The 20,155-nt window shown below is 45.3% G+C and overlaps 2 protein-coding genes and 1 long non-coding RNA gene across 3 annotated transcripts; 1 reads left to right on the top strand and 2 right to left on the bottom strand.

The window, feature by feature from the left end:
* Positions 1–7,135: 7,135 nt before the first annotated feature.
* LOC133933846 (uncharacterized) lies at positions 7,136–8,479 on the bottom strand. Its single transcript, XR_009912106.1, has 3 exons — positions 8,317–8,479; positions 7,553–7,816; positions 7,136–7,386 (listed from the first exon to the last, which is right to left on the bottom strand). It is a non-coding gene; the product is annotated as an uncharacterized LOC133933846 (long non-coding RNA).
* Positions 8,480–9,041: 562 nt separating this feature from the next.
* LOC133933845 (dynein light chain Tctex-type 3-like) lies at positions 9,042–11,628 on the top strand. Its single transcript, XM_062381087.1, has 5 exons — positions 9,042–9,198; positions 9,790–9,831; positions 10,445–10,568; positions 10,688–10,765; positions 11,243–11,628. The coding sequence occupies exons 1-5, from the start codon at positions 9,172–9,174 to the stop codon at positions 11,314–11,316; spliced, it is 345 nt and encodes a 114-aa protein (XP_062237071.1). The 5' UTR covers positions 9,042–9,171; the 3' UTR covers positions 11,317–11,628.
* A 12-nt stretch (positions 11,629–11,640) lies between these two features.
* LOC133933844 (cytochrome b-245 heavy chain) lies at positions 11,641–17,506 on the bottom strand. The gene is made up of 13 exons (XM_062381085.1): positions 17,348–17,506; positions 16,541–16,633; positions 15,424–15,534; positions 15,262–15,346; positions 15,018–15,166; positions 14,526–14,707; positions 14,214–14,346; positions 14,046–14,138; positions 13,710–13,963; positions 13,083–13,245; positions 12,762–12,908; positions 12,555–12,679; positions 11,641–12,170 (listed from the first exon to the last, which is right to left on the bottom strand). Exons 1-13 carry the CDS (start codon positions 17,390–17,392, stop codon positions 12,053–12,055), a joined length of 1,698 nt encoding a protein of 565 aa, XP_062237069.1. The 5' UTR covers positions 17,393–17,506; the 3' UTR covers positions 11,641–12,052.
* Positions 17,507–20,155: the final 2,649 nt, after the last annotated feature.

The raw sequence follows: 20,155 nt of genomic DNA, 5'->3' as shown, positions 1-20,155 counted from the left end.
GTCAAAGTGACGTTTCATGTTTATTCCTGTTTTCAAGGAGGAACTAACATAGATTTATTTACAAGTACTTTTTAACTCTGCATATATCATCAAAGATCTGTACTCTATACTACAATTGTACACGTTTGATATATTGTTAAAGTACTTCATATCTGGTCCATTCATCCAATCAGAGCGTGAATGTAACATTAGGCCCGCCTCCTGCTACAGAGACCAACACTGAACAAGCTTCACTCTGCAGGTACTTGTACTTTAATGCTTGACGTATATTTATAATCAAGTACTTGCATTCTATCTCCCAGTACTTCACTTTGTACACCACTGTTACTGTTGAGGTGGAACTGAAGCAGCTGTGATTAGGACGTTGGGGACGTGTTTCTGTGACGGACAGGTGAGGAGCAGGTGGAGCAGTGATGAAGAGGAGTTGAGTGAAGCACTGATCAGGGATCAGCTCGTTACTTCAGTAAGTGAAGTGTTTGAAACCTGTGAGTGAAGTGAACTATGAGAAACTGACTCTTCTCACTTTCTAACGTCAGTGAACATTTTCCTGAGGAGTTTCTGTCTCAGTCTCTAGTTTCAAGTCGTCTTCAACCTGAGAAAAGACAAACTGACAGGTTGAGTTGAATACTGTGGCTTTTAATTAGAAAATGAACACATCAGATATCTGCAAAGTTAATACCATTAAGCCAAACCAATAAAGACAACATGTTATATCTTTAATTCTTTTATTTAATTGTAAACGTGTAAAAATTGGAAACATGGAACATGAAAAACAACTGTAAAACTGGTCAGAACTTAGAATGAGACATTAAAAATGAAGGAACTTGAAATGAAAATTTGACCATTGGTCAGGCAGCCAAAATATTCATCTTCTGAATATTTTTTAAATGGTTTAGACAGAGGGAGAAATGTTATACTTTTATTTTGAAAAGGTAGTTCCTGAAAAACGAGAATGCCCACTAAATGGCAGGTGTGCCTCGTTGCATGAAAAAGCATCACTTTTAGTTGTTTAGCACCTGGCTGATAAAGCCCCAAGGTTTGTGGTTATTTCGTTACTTGTCATTATTATAAACATAATTCTAAATGTCTTTTTGCGGAGTAAGGACATGTGTGTGTGTGTGTGCGTTTAAACTTACAAAACAGCAACGCATCCATATTTCCCGAAACTGTGTTCATAAAATGTAACGAGTAACGTCACATATTGTAGAAATCTAGTGGAGTAAAAGTATAGATAATAGCTGCAACATGTAACGGTTTAAAAGTAAAAAGTATGCTATTATTTTTACTTAAGTAAAGTACAGCTACGTTAAAATTTACTGAAGTACAGTAACGAAGTAACATTCCAGCACTGAATATGAGGGATGAAGCAGCGTGTCCCTGTGAGACACTAAGAGCAGATCCACATTGTTCTTTAGCTTTGTAACATTTTAAACCCGAGCAGCTGGTTTTACTTCTGGTTTCTAAACGGTGTGATTGACGACAGCAGCTCCACGTTGGTTCTGATGCCACCATGTCTCTGACCACGTGTCTTGATTTCTGCCACTCACGAGGCTTCATGTGAACCGTGCTACACTGAAGGCAGAGAGACTGAGGCCCCGGAACCCCCCCAGAACCCAAACCCGGGATAGAGAGGTACGGTGGATGTGGTGTGGAAGGTGTGGAGGTGGATCAGCTCGTCTCCGGAGACCACAAAGAAGGACAGCGTGCCGGCAGGGACGTCCACGTACACTGCTGCTCTGTTGGAGTCTTCTGAGGAGGTGGTGGAGCAGGTTGTTGGGTTGTTGTCGTGATAAGCCAGGAAATGACCACGGCTGCAGATGGGACGCTCTTTGTGTGTGACGGTGCAGCCGTGCCGATCGGAGCAGTAGAGACTCCAGGACTGGTCGTTCCTTCCAAACCAACAATCCTCAGCGTCTCCTTCCCGGCAGATTCCTCTGGAACTCACTGCTATGCTGATGATCCCAGTCCAGTCCACCTCCCAGTAGCAGCGACCAGTCAGAGCGTTTCTACACAGCAGCTGAGGGCGCTGGTGGAACCTGTGGGGATGATCTGGATACTTCTGGACCTCGTCCTCGTACGTCACCGTCCTGCCGTCGTGGGACAGCTGCAGGTTCTTGTTCATGGTGTCTGTGTCCGGGACGAGTTCACAGAGATCTGATGGAGACAATGAGACGATGAGCAGTTATTGATGCGTCGCTCTGACTCAGCATCAGTGATCTGAACCAGCCTCACTTACACTTCTTCAGCCCGGGTCTCAACCATCGGACGCCATCAGGCTCCGCCCTGAACAGAGAAGAGGGCGTCAGAGCAGCTCAGTCTGAGCTCCTGGTTATTCATTGATCACAGACTGTAAACAAAGACAAAGACACGTCTCCACTTCCTCCAGAGACAAAGAATAACTGATAGTCAGCTGTCAATCATAGTGTCTCACCTGTTTTTATACCATCAGATAAGTTATTAAAACCAAACTGATCAGAAACCTGAACAAAAGAAGTATTTAACATCTACTTTCATTGTTCCATGTCCCATCTACTGACCTGGAGGAGGGGGGGGGGGGTTGGAAAAGTGCACTGTACAAAATGATAAACACCTTCAGTGTGTAGAATGAACCCGTTTTGAGGAAGTGAAGGTTATAAGCCAGTTCCTCTAGAACACAACTTAAATAGTTTAACAGCTTCAACTTCTCTGTGATTCATTTCATCATCATAAGATGAACAAGGTGAGACAATCTGAATAGTGAGCTTTAGGTCTGGTCCATGTCCAGTCCACTAACAAGGAGGAGGTGTGGGGTCAGGGTGGCCTTTGTTTCTCTCTACCAGGATCCACACGGTTCTGTTACCTGAAGGAAATTGGTGGGTCCATGGATCTGGTGCTCCACATTGATGCACCGAGTCTCTCAGGTGAGTCCACGTTCAGTAAGGAGCAGAGAGACAGAGAACAGCTGAGAGGGAAATATTCAGGAGGTCAGTCAAACATCAGAGCTCCTCCTGAATCTCCTCCTCTTCCTGTCACTGCTCAACTGAGTCGTTTTCTCTCTAGTGCAGGGGTCTTCAACGTTTTTCAGGCCAAGGCCCCCAAGTGGTGGAGAGATGGAGCAGGGACCCCCTACTATATATGTTGTATAAAATTGTGTTTTATATTAAACTGGGCCTAGTGCCATATATAAACATAGCTCCCCTGTTATTGTACATTCAATACTAAGCTATTCAAATATCACACAGGTTCATCAATTCATGTTTTTAATTTAAACGTGCAAGGTACAGGGTGGCCATGCCACTGCCATTTATAAACATGCTTCTTGCATGCAACACAGAGCTATTAAAGTAATTCACAGATTTATGTTTTTATTTTAAACATGCATGTAGAAGAGACAGTGTATCCTCAAGCCATCTATGGATTCTACTCATACTCCCACATTAGTGAGATGTCCAAGATCTAGCCTTGGACGGATGGAGGTTGTTAGGCAGAGGTTTAAATCAGCCTCTCAATTTGTCGGATGCATGTTAATGTGTATTTAAAGACATTTAATTTGTATAAGAAAAAATTGGTTCGAAAATAAATCAAAAATTATAAAAAATATAAAAAATTGTCTAATCAACCAAACATTTCGCGGCCCCCTTGCTGTACCTCTGCGGACCCCCTAGGGGTCGCGGACCCCCTGTTGAAGACCTCTGCTCTAGTGTTTTTAGTTCAGGATGTTTAGAGGAGTCACTTTACTGATCAGTATGATTCACTTTGCCTCCTCATGTGAAATGATTCAGTGTGTGCTCACATCAGGACTGAAGTTCACTTACTCTGGACTCTGAGGTCGACTGAATGAGGGAGGTTGGCCCATGGACGCATTACTACTCCAGTGGAAGTCAAAGCTTAGGAGGAGGAGGAGGAAGAGGAGCAGAGAGGAAAATACATGTTTCAAATCTTCAAATCTCAGTTTCAGAGCTTTACTTGTGTAAACTATACTTTAACAAGTAGATTGTCTTAAAGTTTCTGTCCCAACTCATCGAGGCAGAGAGAAAATGAAGTGAACCTGATGTTTCTCCTGATCTCAGGCACTGAAGTGTAGAACATCAAGTGCAGAGCTCACGTGACCTGAACACGTGTTAACACATTTCAAACTTCTCCTCTGAACTCGGCCCCACTCGTCTGCTCCTTGTTCTACACACGGTCCATTCACCTCTTCTCTGATCAACTGAAGAGTCTACAGGTCTGAAACAAACCACGTGTGAACCAGAACTACAAAGGGTCCACATTGGCCCTAATATCAATCTGATATCTGGTCCAGGTTGGTGGCAAGTTTTCAAATGAAAATAAACTTAAGTTCTACAATCAACATTTCAAACAAGAACCAGCTGCATTTTACATTTAGACAGAGATCACATATCTACAGTGAAGTAAGACTCAGGTAGAAAGACAGGTTCTGGTCAATGAACCCTCAAATAAGAGGACGAGGAAAAGTAATTTCCTCTAAAACACAACTGAGCTGTGAAGAACCTACCAACACCATATGAGCGATGGCAGAGGAACTACAATCAAAATGCAGTAAAGCTACTGAATTATAAACAGTTTCCTGTAAATCATACTCTTGACCATTGTTACTCGCAAATTCGGAACAGCTACAAACCCCTCCCCCGCCCCGCTTTCGGGAAGTCAGATCACGCTTCCATTATGCTAGTTCCAACCTACATACAACGGCTAAAACAGGAAAAACCGGTTTTGCGGGCCGTTCAACGCTGGAGTGCTGAATCCATCAGCACTCTCCAGGACTGCTTTGAAACAACAGCTTGGCAGATGTTCTGTGTTGCAGCTGATGGGGACATTAACGAATACGCAGATACTGTCTCTTCATATATCTCCAAATGCATAGATGATGTTGTCCCTAGGGTCAGTGTCAGGACTTTCCCAAACCAAAAGCCCTGGGTAAATGGCAATGTCCGTACTAAGCTCAGAGCACGGTCCTCTGCCCATAAATCTGGTGACCCGGAGGCGTTGAGGAAGTCCAGATGTGACCTGCGGGGGGGGCATCAGAGAGGGTAAAAGAGACTTCAGGGACAAGCTGGAATCCAACTACCTCAGCTCTGACACCCGACGCTTGTGGGGTGGCCTGCGACACATCACTGGCTACAAAGGGAGAGGTAGCAGTGATGATCAGCTTGCTGCCTCCTACCTGATGACCTCACCACCTTCTACTCACGGTTTGAAGCAGCCAACATCCTTCCATCCACGAGACAGGCTGAGGACCGAGACGATGACTGCACTCTGTCTCTGAACGTGGCTGACGTGAGGCGAGAGCTTCAGAGAGTGAAGCCTCGAAAGATGGAGTTCCAGGCCGTGTCCTCAGGGGGTGCGCTGACCAGCTAGCGGAGGTCTTCACCTCCATATTCAACCTCTCCCTTCAACTGTCAACAGTCCCCACCTGCTTCAAGCAGGCCACCATCATCCCCATACCCAAGAAATCAACCATCACCTGCTTAAACGACTACCGCTCTGTAGCACTGACCTCCACCATCATGAAGTGCTTTGAGCGGCTGGTCAAAACCCACATCTGCTCGACCCTTCCTGACCCCCTTGACCCCTCCCAGTTTGCACACCGCCCCAACCGATCCACGGACGATGCCATCGCCCTGACAACACACACCACCCTCTCCCACCTGGAAAAGGCCAACACATATGTGAGGCTGCTGTTCGTGGACTACAGCTCCGCGTTCAACACAATTGTGCCTGCCAAACTCGTCCCCAAGCTCAGGAGCCTGGGTCTTCAAACCCCCCTGTGTAACTGGATCTTTGACTTCCTGACGAGCAGACCCCAGGTGGTGAGAATCAGTAACAACACCTCCTCCTCACTGACCCTGAGCACCGGGGCCCCTCGGGGCTGCGTACTCAGTCCCCTTCTGTACTCCCTGTACACACAGGACTGTGTGGCATCACAGGGTTCCAACATCATCCTGAAGTTTGCAGACGACACCACCATCCTGGGTCTCATCTCCAACAACGACGAGACTGCCTACAGAGATGAGGTCAGAGGCTTGGAGACATGGTGCCAAGAGAACAACCTGTCTCTCAACGTGTGCAAGACCAAGGAGATGATCGTGGACTTCAGGAAGCTGCAGGGGGGGGGGGGGGGGGGTCACGGCCCGCTACACATTGATGGAGCTGTAGTGGAGAGAGTCTCCGAGTTCAAGTTCCTCGGTGTGTTCTTCACGGATGACCTGACCTGGTCCAAACAAGCGGACTCTGTAGTGAACAAAAAGCGTTTATACTTCCTGAGGAGACTCAAGAAGTTTGGCATGGCTGCAAAAACATTAACAAACTTTTACAGGTGCACCATTGAGAGCATCCTCTCAAGCTGCACTACTGCCTGGTTTGGTAGCTGCTCCGCTGCTGATCACAAGGCCCTGCAGAGGCTGGTGAAGACAGAGGAGCATCATCGGCTGCCATCTCCCTTCCGTGCAACTCATCTACAACACAAGATGTCTGAGAAAAGCACTGAAGATCATCAAGGACCACAGCCATCCAGGCTGTGGACTTCTCACCCTGCTGCCGTCTGGCAGACGTTACCGGAGCATCCGAGCACGGACTACCAGACTCACAAACAGCTTCTACCCCCCCCCCCCCCAGGCCATCAGGCTTCTGAACAATCAACATTGACCCCCTTAAACAGTCACCATGGACATTCTGCTCCCACACTCATACAAATACACTTACTCCACATATATTAATTTTATTTAATATTCCCCACTTCTTCACCCTGTAAACTGCTGCTTCATTTGGACTTTTATCTGCCTATGTAATACCTATATTCATATTATTTAATTTAATTTAATATTCCCCAGTCCTTCACCGTGTAAACTGCTACTTCATTTGACTTTGACTTGACTATGTTATATTTATACATATATTCATATTCATATTATTTAATTTAATTTAATATTCCATTCACCCTGTAAACTACTGCTTTACTTGACTACATTATATGTTACTCTCTCTACCAGGATCCACATGGTTCTGTTACCTGGAGGAGGTCGGTTGGTCCATGGATCCGATGCTCATTAATGCACCGACCCACTGAGATGAGTCCTCGTCTGACGAGGTGTCGAGAGACCGAGAAGAGCTGAGAGGGAAATATTCAGGAGGTCAGTCAAACATCAGAGCTCCTCCTGAGTCTCCTCCTCTTCCTCTCACTGCTCAACTGAGTCGTTTTCTCTCTAGTGTTTTTAGTTCAGGATGTTTAGAGGAGTCACTTTACTGATCAGTATGATTCACTTTGCCTCCTTCATGTGAAATGATTCTGTGTGTGCTCACATCAGGACGTTCACTTACCGTCTAATCGGCTGTCGCTTGAATGACGGAGGTGACCTCATAGACACCGCCCGCATGTTCCTGGCAGAGCTGAGGAGGAGCAGAGAGTAAAATACATGTTTTAAATCTTCAATCCTCAGTTTCAGTGCTTTACTTGTGTAAACTATACTTTACCAAGTTTAAAGGAGTCACTTTACTGATCAGTATGATTCACTTGATTCTGTGTGTGCTCACATCAGGACTGAGGTTCACTTACTATGGCCTCTGTCGCCTGAATGGCAGCGGTTGCTCCATGGACAGGTTGCTCCAGTGGGTGATCAACCTGAGGACAGAGGAGGACAATTTAGAGAAAATGAACTGAACCTGATGTTTCTCCTGATAACAGGCCACTGAAGTTTAAACATCAACATTTGATGAAGGATATTAACTCTTCTTCTCACCTCGGACTTTGCTCTGGGGCTCTTTACCCGGAGTGACGTCAGGAGGGGCCGTCACCTCCTCTGTGTCCGCAGTCATCCTGCTGAGATTACAACGTCACAACTTCAGCTCGACATAACAGGAAACACGCGTTCAGCAGTAAAGGCCGGCGCATGCTTCTGCAACTGAGTCGGCGGCTTTTCACGCAGCTGTGTTGCAGGACTCTTTGTCATTCATGCTTTCCCAAGCGTTGCGCCTCTTACAAGTGACAGGTTATACAAGTGATCATACTATCGGATCTCTTTTACCAAATACTCTTCTATTTGGTCCATATCGTTCTTCTAAATCTTCGTGATTTCGGCCGTATTATGTGGCATGAAACCGGAAACTAGTCTCCGTACGGGATGTAGTGAGGCTTTGTAAACTGGTGTTTATATATATAAAAGTAAATATTTATAATAACTCCTGAGCTCCATTATTTGACGCTGCTTCCGCTGTTTAATGAAGAAATAGATCCGAACATGGTGTTGACGGCGATAACACGTGACAGGTCATTAAACACCAACACACTTTATATTATATTTAAACACAGAGCGACTTTACCTTCAGATCACGTTGACTTTGTGCTGTTGAAGTTATCTGCGTCACACGACTGAACGATCCACTGCCTTCACTCAGAGACGTGCGTGTGACTAGACGCCACTTCCTTTTTTTTGATCTTTTCATTTTTTAATGGGTTGAAAACCTGAATGACTCCACTCTCCTTCCTGCTCTGATGTAAGATCCTTATTCTCTGACAGTGTCTTCAGTGTAATATTACATTTACAAAGAAATACTCTGGAGTAACATGAGACATCTGTTAGATTCAATAAAGAATAAACATATTAAATGAGGAAATTAGAAACATGTTTATGAATGAGAACAAAACCAGAGGGAACAGAAGATCTCACATTTTATTAGTGAGGCTTCCCCTGGTTCTGATCTCATCGTCTATTTGAATCATTTAATAATCTTTATTTTGATCTTCACATTGCCTTCTGAGCTGTTTCCTGTTCGTTGTCTTCTATGTGAACTTTTTAAACTTGTAAACCACTCTAGTTGTGTTTTTAATATATTATTATAAAACATTTTTTAATTGAAAAGTAAGAGTGATTATAAGGTAAAATATACAAATGCATAACACATATTTAATATAAAAAGGGAAGAAGTTATCGTGGTGATATTCATGTCTTTTTGTTGTTTTAATCTTGAACCGGCCTTTGAGTTGCATTCTCACTAATCAGCAGATGGCAGCCTCTCCCCTCGGTTGCCCCTCTTGTCACCAGTCGTAGACTGTGATGACAGCAGACCGGAAGTCCCGCTCCGCTCCTGGCTCTTGTTTCCTGCTCCGATATCATTTTGCTCTTTTCTCTTATTTTTAACTGTAAAACCTGAAAAGTCCTGAAGGTGGAATCCACGATGGAGGATTTTCACAACGGAAATGAGGTTAGTCCCGGAAGTCGATATTCACATCATTGATAACCAGTTAGCTCCGGAGCGCTAGCCAAACACAAACCATGCTAACGTCTCTTAGTAAACACACTGAATTCACATTGTGATGCTTTGTTTACTCTTCATTCATTTAACTCGATGTTAATGTGACAGAAACGTGTGTTTGTTTGATCAACTTCCTTTTTGTAAATATAATAAAACACCTGGAAATGTCAGAAATCCATATTCTGTGTAGAGAACTGCTCCAAACCTGGTATTCTGTTGTTAATGCATCAACTCCATCTTGTCTTATTATAGTTTTATAATATTAGGGTGTTTACATCTGTTTCTGTTCACGTGAATCTGCTGCATTTCTTGCAGTAGCGGTTTATTGTGTGACTGTGAACGTTTAATTAACCGTGTCAAATCAGTGTGTTACTGACGTGTGTGTGTGTGTGTGTGTGTGTGTGTGTGGTTTGTGTGTGTGTGTGTGTGTGTGTGTGTGTGTGTGTGTGTGTGTGTGTGTGTGTGTGTGTGTGTGTGTGTGTGTGTGTGTGTGTGTGTGTGTGTGTGTGTGTGTGTGTGTGTGTGTGTTTAAACTTCCAGGGCTCCTTCAACTCTGACGAGGCCGACAACATCGTCAAGGAGGTGACTTCTCTTTTCTTTCACAGTAACTTTAACTCGTGTTTAAATCACTCTTATTCCACTTTGTCACGTTATCAAATCTTCATGCAAACTCAAATACTTACACCTGATCATTTGTATTATTATTTTTATTCTCCTGTTTTCAATATTTTCGTATCATTGAGTAGTTTATGTATTCCCAAGGTTTAACTCCTGGTTTCTGGTGAATATCTTTTATGTTTCATGAACAGAATCAGTGAAAACAAACAGCTGATCCCTTCCTGTCGGGTTTCAGTCTGAATTTCACTTCAGTGTTTGAGGAGTAAGGTTTAAAACTTCTCTGAATCTCAGGCTGAGAAGTTTCTTTGCTCAGATCCAGATGTGAGAGTTTATATTTATTTATTTATTCATCATTATTTCTCTTTGTTGAGGCGATGAGGGAATAAGTGAGAGACTTATTCTAAATGCACTTTCATAACCTGAACTCATGATCAGATAAAGGTTTCGGTCACGTCTTTATAACAGTGTCATTCTGTTGAGGAGCAGAACAGAGTTCTCTGTTTCCTCCAGCGTCCTCGGGCTCGAGCGGCGTCCCCTGACTTCCTCATGACTGTGACGCTCTGTTTGTTCCTCTCAGTGCATCGAGGGCGTCGTGGGCGCTGACGACTACAGTCAGAACCTGGTGAACAAGTGGACCGCCGGCATCGTGGAGCGCTGCCTCACCCAGCTGGTCAAACAGGGCAAATCCTACAAGTACATCGGTACGAGCCTCTCACTTCCTGTTCCCTTCTGCGAGGGCTTGAATCTGTGGTTTTTCAGCTGTAATCTGTTAAATTCAATAATAATAAAATTATTCCTGGTTTGTTGTGTGTCTGAACAGTGACGTGTGCTGTGATGCAGAAAACAGGAGCAGGACTCCACACAGCCAACTCCTGCTTCTGGGACACGGCCATGGACGGTAAGGACGACTTCCTGTGCTCAGTCACAGCAAAGCAGGAAGTAACTGCACGTAGACAAAATCCCAGCATGCATCTGACCTTATCCAGCGAAGTTAGCATCACATCGTGAAATCCTTAGTTTGGTATTAACTGTAGGATTCATCTGGAAAACATCTGTCACTTTATTCATATGAAGCACCTTTCACAAAGTTAAAGGACAAGAAACAGGAAAGCAACAAAACACTATTTAGAACATTCGACAAGGGAAACATCACATAAACCAGTTGAAATGAAAATGAAATCTTACATGAGAGATGTTTTATTGTTCTGTATTTTTAGTCCCCCCCCCCCCCCCCCATGTTATTTTCCATCAACTCTCCAATGACTAAGAAGTAAAATGTACAAATAGAAGAAGTGAATTCCTTCATGTTTGTGTTAAACGTGTTCTTCTTGCTCCTGGATGAGTTTATTTTCTCCTCACTCCTTTGTCTCTGCAGGAAGTTGCACAGTGAGATGGGAGAACCGCACAATGTACTGTGTGGTCAGTGTGTTCGCTGTGGCCATCGCGTAGAACACACACACACACACACACACACTCATCAACACACACAACTGAACCCAGAAAGAGTATCATGCAGTGTGTCCCCGTGAACAGCAGGGGGGGCCAGCGAGTGCCACAACCATCCAGCTGTTTGTGCAGCCGTAGAGAAGAAAACATCTGGATTTTCTCTTTCAGATGCAAGTAACACAACTCAACGTATTTAACTCCTCACTACAGCGCTTCAGCAGCTTCACCTTATTTATCACAGACGCCGGAAAACGCTCTGCTGTTGTTTACATCATGTCAATTTACTGCAGGAGAATAAACAACAAGAACAACGAATAGTCTCCACTCACTTGTTTCATGCATGTTTAATTATGTTATTCATAAGACAGCGAGAGCAACAGTTTCACATCTATGCTTCATAAATATTCAACATGTTTTCCATGAGCACAAAACAAGGTGAAAGGTATTTTTTTTTAAAGAATAGTTTCAGTATTTCTTTCTGTTCATGAGGAAAAAAACTGAGAAATCGTGACCATGTTCAGCCTCAGAAGCGAAGAAAGGTTTTGAAACTCCTCGTTTTGTTTATGTAACTTTAAAAGGAGAAGAAAGCAATGTGTGAAATTCAGCAGAGTCGTTTCAGCATCTTCACAAAGTGACGGTTTGTGGCAGCGAGCGGAGCAGCACGTAGCTCAGAGTCTGAGAAGCTGAGGGTCGGAGCTCAGCTGCTACTTGGGAACTTTCCACTCTAGATTCTTCTCTTCTAGAAGTTCTCCGTGTTGAAGATGAACTTGACGTCGCCCTCTGAGTGCGACAGACACTGTTTCTCCAGAGCCTTCCCGAGCTGGGGCGGACCACACAGGAAAACTCCCACTTTAGTTCTGAGGACACAAAACACAGGTTTTATCAGACTGTTCAATTCAGATGAGAATGTAACCTGAACACAAATATCACTGGATTAGATTGATCCTGAAGAAAACTGGATTTCTGAAGAGGTTTAATAAATCAGAATATCTGCATAAAGCTCAAGATGCATCGAATCTAGAAATACATCAAGTTAATGTGACCTTTGACCCTCTTAAAGTGAAGAGAGAAACCAGCAGCTGTTTATTCTTTATCAGTATTTACTTTATAAGTTAAATATCATTTAATAATCAGTGAGTCTGGTCTTTACAGAGTTAACGGGCGTGTGTATGAGATCATAAACTCCACAGAGTGTGGGTCTGTGTGTGTGTGTGTGTGTGCAGAGCGATAAGGAGCCTCACCCCGGGTGGTTGGACGCGATGTTGGTGAACTCGTTGTCCCAGTTGGGTTTCCCGTACAGCGTCTTCTGCTTGAGGCCGGTGATCGGGTCGTTCTCCGCCTCGTGGTGAACACGGAAGTTAGCCGCCTGAAAGAAAGCACAGGGCGACGCAGTGAGAGGACGTCTCACAGGCTCGTGAGGCTCGTGAGGTGGAACTCAGGATCTGCACCTCGGTCTCCTTCCAGCGGGTCAGGTAGATGTTGTTGCTCAGGAAGTCGCTCATGCCCTTGTCCGTCATCTGAAGCTCCAGAGACTGCAGCAGGTCGGCGAACCACTCGAAGGCCTGGGTCTCCGGACACAGCCAGTAGAAGTAGATCTGAGGAAGGACACGAGTCAAGGGGGGGTGATCGGTCTGCACAGGGATCCATTACTACAGTCACAGGTTCAGCTCTGGAGTCAATCGTTTCAGCCTCAAGTCGAGGGGAACGTTCTCCTGGTTTCCATCTAGAACCTCTCCTCTGGTTCTCCTGGTTCTCCTGGTTCCTCTCACCTTCTTGGTGAAGACGTCCTGGTCGTTCTGGATGCGTTTGTACCACACAGACTTGAGGATGGAGGCGAACGGGGTCACACCGATCCCAGCGCCCACCAGCACCACCACCTCGTAACGGAACACGTCTTCACTGGCCGTCCCAAAGGGCCCGTCGATGGCAATCCTGACACAGACAGACACACAAGGGACATCTAGAGCTCAGCTGTCCTCAGGGTCCATGCAGCTGGAAATGTCCATCGGGGTTTATACTTCGATTTTTGTGTCAGACGCTAAATTATTTGAACAGAAACCGTGAGTTTAAAACACTTTAAATTTATAAAACTCTTAATCTGAACATGATAAATACAGTTTAGAATCATGTGACAGAGAAAGTGAAGGAGGAGCAGGACTTCAAACTAAAGGACAGATCCTTTTCTCTGCCTCTGCACTTTCTCTCCTGAAAGGGAGAAGAATCACAGCCTCACACAAAGACTGTGCCCCCCCCCCCGCCGACAGCTCCTCAAAGGAGCGCCGGGAGGAGGTGCTGGAGGTTATGGAGGTGAAGGAGATGGCAGTTAAATGTAAATCACAAGCAATTTCAGCCCCAATCTGCCTCTTTTATCTCCCGCTCCCCCCCGCTGCTCGTACTTGGGCAGTTTCCAGGCCTCCTGGGTCTCGTCCTTGTCCCCCCCGTAGGCCTCCAGCAGCGCCTGGGTCCAGTCCCCCACGATGCGGATGTGGACGCTGAAGAAGTCGTCCTCGGGGGCGGAGGTCAGGGTGAAGGGGTGCCACTCCAGCCGGGAGATGGACGGGACCTGGATGAAGACGTACTGACCCACCTCCATGCTGAAGCCCTTCTTCTTCATCTGCAGCTCCAGGGTGTTGGACGGGTGCATCACCACCTGGACACCGGGCACAGGACGGTTAGAGGACATGGACTCTGCAGACTGAGGTTCAGTCGGGTTCAGGGTGGAGGACACACACCTTGGTGATCACCGTCTTCTGGTGGGACCGGTAGATGCGAACCAGCCTCTCACACAGGTACAGGAACATGGGGCCCACCACCCACTTCCAGGTCTGGGGAGGAACGAGAGGAGAATCAGAAACATCTCCTGCATCACAGCTGGTGAGATCAGAAGTTCACTGTCGCACCATCGGGGGGTTCCCAGCGAACTCTGGGACAGCACAGCCCGACTCGTTCCTGCCCCAGTCCTCAAACTGGTCGGCGCAGGTCTCCGGCTCGTTTGTCTTCTGGCTGGCGGACGTCTGTCCTCGCACTATACGCCTGACCTCACAGAAACATCAAGGAAGAACTGATGAAGAGAAACTATTTAGAGAAGGAGTTGAGACAGAGTCCAAGGGTCAGCTGTGGGCATCAAACATTACCAGACTGGACCGGTGGCCGAGCGGAGGACGAGTCTGAGTGATTCATGGTAGAAGGAAACGAGCTGTGAGTGTTTTTACCCGAAGCCGTGGAACACCAGGCCGATGAAGAAGATGATGAAGAGGTGGTGCGTGAACCAGAACACCTCGAAGTACGACCTCCGGATGACCTCTGTGGACGAGGTGATGATGAGGATGAGGGCGAGCGTGATGACCACGCCCGTCAGCCCGGCGATGGTGGTGAACATGACCACGGTCGGGTTCTGGACAGAAGACACATGAGTCACCATGGTGTCACAGGGTCAAAGGTCAGTTTAGGAACATTTCTCCTTAATGAACAAAGAGAAGAGCAAAGAGGAAGTTGTTTCTGTCATGACAACATCTCCACAAAGGCCAACCCCCAGAAGAGGAAGGTCACAGATGAAGAAACACGCAGGTTGAAGACACCAGATTTAGCAACTGACCCGAGGGAGTGTCTCAAGCTTGAGCAACAGGAGAAGAATCCCACAACATGCATGAGTCAGAAGAACCGCCCGAGTGTCTCCACAACACGAGAAGCAGGAAGTGACTCACCGTCTCATTGGTCCTGATCGGGTTCAGGAAGGACGCGTTGTCCCCCGTGCCGATCTCCGAGAGGACGAAGGGCAGGAGGCTGCTGTTCCGATCCAGTTGTGCGTCCATGAAATACTCAAAGTTGAACAAGTGTGCGACGATGTGCACGGCTAGGAGACACAGGAAGGTTGTGTGCGTCAGGACAAACCAGCGATCATCTCACACTGGGTCTGATGGACCAGCTTCACGAGGCCTGTGAGCTCACCTGTGTGGAAGGCGATCATGTAGGCCAGCAGCTTGTGGAAGGTGATGTTTCTGTCCAGCTGGCGAGCGGCAGTGCGGCTGCAGCACTGACACACAAACACAGACATGGTCAGTACTGAGCAGAGGGACACGGGGGGGCTCTGTGGGGGTGCAGGGCTCATACCTGGATGGTGCCGCGCAGGAAGGAGAGCAGGTTCCTGCAGACCGGCAGCAGGATGAGCATACAGTTAAAGTTCAGGCAGGCGGCCGGAGCTCGGGCCCAGGACAGTGCATGCTGGGAAAAGAGTAATCAGATTACTTCTTCATCACAGGCCGCAGAATTGACTTCATTCATTATTATTAATTCATCAATGTTCCCGTGAAGATTAAACCTATAAACTCCAGCTTTAATTCTAATTTCATCATTGAAGTTGCTTCAAATATTAAATAACACAAATCTTATGATACTCTTAATCACAACATGAATTCAGCAGTAAATACAAACATCTTAAAAGTCTGTTTCTCATTTCATCTTCAAACTGTGGCTGAGTTTTATGTTTCAATTCATTCATTTGAATTTCATTTTCATTTGGGTAGGAATAATAAATAATTACATATCAGTTCACCTCCTTGAAGTCACATGCTTCTGAATACAGTATAAATACACACTTATATTATCAGCTCTTTATTCTTAGCAGGGTCCTGAAGACATATCTTTACTTATGAGTCTTTAAAATACCAAGCTACCACTCACTGTGACACTGAACTGTAAATAATTGATTTGAATATTGTCTTTAACGCTGATCTGTAAATCATCTGCAGCTCAACACAAACAGATCAAACCGTTTGATTTGACTCGACACAGATGATGTTTGGTCTGTTTCACTTCTGCAGACCTGAAGCTGAGCAGATATTTGATCTGATCTTTATCGTGAACTGAGCCGAGACCACAGAGATCCCCCCCGCTCAGGACCAGGAAGTTTGACCTTGTGAAGATAAAGGGAGATTATCGCAGGAGTGGACGTGTTGAGGTGGAGGTGTGGATTAACACCTTGTGAGTCATCCAGCTTATCAAGTGTTCTTTCTGAGAGCTGACGTGGACTGAGGAGGAGGAGGAGGAGGAGGAGGAGGAGCAGGAGGAGGCGAAGTCTCCTGCAGCATAACTCATTAAAGATGGAGACTTGAAGCAGCTGCTGCAACAAGAGGAACTGAAAACCGATTCTCTTGAATGACTCATTTCACATTTCCCCGTTTGCTTGTTGGACCCTCAGAAGAAACCATGGTGCTCAGAGGAGACTCACCCCCAGAAGAACCCTGGTGTAGTACCACTTGTCCGTCAGGAAGGCCATGTAGAAGTGCACAAAAAGGAAGGCATTGATCCCGAGCCACACCAGCTGCAGCACACACACACACACACACACACACACACACACACACACACACACACACACACACACACACACACACGTCAGGTTCAGAGATTACCTTCCAGAGCGACTCTCTCACTCAGGAAACAATCAGCTCAGAGGATAATAACGTTTTCTGTGTCTCTAAGGTGAATTAAACCTCGTCTGTGTTTTCAGGACGTGAAGTCAGTATTAGAATCTAAACATTTAAAAGTTGCACAAAGTGGATTTAAACTTTAATCCTGAACGAGCAGAGAAACAGCTGCAGATCAGTTTCCATCATATTTCAGATCTTGATCCTTCAAAGTGAAGCAGCCGCTGCTGATTTACATCTTCAGGAAGTTTGACCCAAATCCAAAGTTTCAGGTTAAACATGCTTATATATTTTTATTTTACTGTAATATCTGTAAATGGATTTAAAAATATTTCATATGTGAACATTCAGCTCAGTGTTTCTGCATCATTAATATTTAAAAATCAATTTTTACTCTTAGAAACCAAATGAAACTTGTTCGATCTGCTTCTCTTCTTCAAACTTTATTTTTCTACTTCTGATCTCATCTGGACACAAACATTTTATCATCTTTCATATCAGATATGTGCTGACTGAAAATATCCTGTTGCACTTTATCAGGTTCTAAAAGCAGATGATGAAACATTAATAAAAGAAATAAAAGTTGCATTTGAATCAAATCTACTCACAATAACGAAGATGGAGAGTCCCTCGTTTGCAGCAAAGTTCCCCATGGTGCCTGTGAAGCTGTGTGTGTGTCTGTGTGCGATGTGTGTGTGTGTCTGTGTGCGATGTGTGTGTGAGAGACCGAGAGGGAAGCAGGAAACGGTGAAGGAGGAGAGTGAGGAGCTCAGTGAGCCGATAACTCTCTTTATTCCCTTTAGGTCAGAGCGAATAAGGAAGTGACTCTGAAACTTTCTCAGGTTCCTTATCAATCAAATCAGGTATTTGATCAGAGACCGAAACTGACCCGAGGCCAGATTAACAACAAGGAGGTAAAACAATATCAAATATTCACCTGGGGAAACGTTTCCTCTTTTAACTTTCATGTCCTGATCGATCACAAACATTAAAAACATGTTAGTAATGGTCTTTAGATAAAGTCATGATGAACTGTGGTGGACAGGTGTGGACGGTGGTGCAGCGTGGTGCCGGCAGCAGGGTCTTGAACCTGTGTCCCCTGGAGGACAGGTGTGGACAGGTGTGGACGGTGGTGCAGCGTCGTGCCGGCAGCAGGGTCTTGAACCTGTGTCCCTTGGAGGACAGGTGACGGTTGAGGAGGAACTAGAAACTCGATGGAGACACTGAGTTGTGTGCAGAGGAAGTGGCAGATTTCTAAATGTGAAGTAAAACAGATTGTCACATTGTGTTTGTGTTACCATGAGTTCCTCGTCAGGGACACAAGGGGAAGCAGCAGGTGTCTTTCAACAGTGTTCTATATTCACTCACTCATAAATATCAATAAACATACAAACTTATAACAAACATACAGAGAGTAGCTTTTCAGCCTAGTGTTAACTGAGTCGGGGGGGGGGGGTCTGGTTCAATCCCCCGTGCCCTGTGTACCATCAGACTCCCCCCCCCCCCACTACCACACAGATGAACTGCCACTGACTTCCTGTTTCAAAGAGAAGGAACCGACACCTGAACGTTCTGAAGCCGGAGCCTCGAACTTCAACTGAGCTGCTTCGGTTTGATCCAGATCTGAGATCAGAATTCATCGAGCTCCTGTGTTAAAATCAGAGGTCTGGCTTTGGTTCCTTTATATCCAGATTATTGATATTTTAGTTTGTTTAGGTCCCGATTATCGATCCTCATAATAACATGAAGGTGGTGACACATGTTGCAGTAGAGAGAGGGTGTGTGATCATTTGAAATGCAGTGTTAAACATCTGTATGTGAAAAAAGAAGCATCGTGTTCCTCCATCGTTCATGTCTGAGATCATAATAATACAGATACAGACTGTAGAGTACACCAAACAGCTGACCCCTGATCAGTGGGATTGTGATCGGGGCTGAAGATGGAAACAGGGGCGGAGGAGTTTGTGTGTTTTCAGACTCTCACTCTGGATTATGGTCGATCAGATCACTGCTGATTGTCCAGAGGATTTAACTCTAGATTATGTCCCAGCAGGTCAGACCCTGAACGGGGGGGGGGGCGTTCCCTCCTCCCTGTGAGGCCTCTGCTGTGGAGCTGTATTAAAGATTGAAGAGCATGAATGTACAGTATGAATAATAGTAGAGATGTGATCCCAGCTCCAGATGATGAACGTGCACGTTAGAGTGCGTCTCTGCCACTTGACAGGAAGCTGAAGAACCTCCCTGGTGACTTCAGAATAAAATACAGAATAAAACATGCAGAGGAAATGAATCTTTAAAGGAAAAATAAAAGAACCAATATGTCTTATATATATAGAAACATGGTGTGTGTCTGTGTGTGTGTGTGTGTGTGTGTGTGTGCAGTATTGGACTCATTCTGTCACATCTCCTGTGTGTCACTCTGCCATTAAACTTGAATAATGTATTGTCCTCTTTTGATTTCACAACCATTTGCTTGTTCGACACACACACACACACACACACACATTCTTCTTCTTCTTCTTCTTCTTCTTCTTCTTCTTCTTCTCCTTCTTCTTCTTCTTCTTCTTCTGAGTCGCTCCACATTCTCTCCATAGTGTAACCAACCCAACTGAATGAATTATGTATGTTCAGTGTCTTCGAGGTCGGTTAGTAAAACAACTCATCAGACATGAAGATGTCAGATGTTCTCCTGAAAATCACATGGTGCACTTGGATTAAGGCAGATGAATAAATTAGATAATTAATGTTATAATATCTCTACTAAATGAATAACTGGTGAAATGAGCACGTTTCTATAAGGTGAAGGAGAGAGTCACACAAAAGGTCCAGAGGGATTTTCATCCTAATCCGAGCATTGGATTAAATCTGTGACATCACCACCGACTCATTTCACAATGAATAATCACAAAGTGCAATGAGCGGGGGGGGCGGGGGGGCCTTCAGACCTGAGACCAGCCTCATGTTCTCTAATGGACAGTGAACATACAGCTCCTCATGTCCTGAGGACTTTGGACATTTTGAAATTCAAATAGTGAACATTCCGATGACGGGGGGGGGGGGGGGGGGGGGATTTCCTGCTTCTTAACGAAGCAGATTCAGGTCGTCGCTCAATCAGAACAACAACTGACCACAACATTCGATTCTTTTATAAAAAGAAATAAACTTAAATTTATTTAATGTCTGCTTGGATTTTCTTCATTTGGTCCACGTCCCATCAACTGAACTGGTCTGTACTGCAGTTAGCCAGCAGGGGGCGATCACTCTGGCTTCACTTTCTGTCTTTATTCCCAGTCTGTGATTCTGAAGACATAAAATATGATATGATATCTGCTGATCTGCAGTGAGAGGCGTCACACTTCACTTCTGTCTCTGCTCTCAGATCAGTTTCACTCGCTGGCTTCGCTCCACACGTCAGC

Source organism: Platichthys flesus, chromosome 22 (assembly GCF_949316205.1).
Source record: "Platichthys flesus chromosome 22, fPlaFle2.1, whole genome shotgun sequence".
Lineage (NCBI taxonomy): Eukaryota > Metazoa > Chordata > Actinopteri > Pleuronectiformes > Pleuronectidae > Platichthys > Platichthys flesus.
The sequence above is the reverse complement of the archived record's forward strand: the minus strand, read 5'-3'. Positions and strand labels throughout refer to the sequence as shown.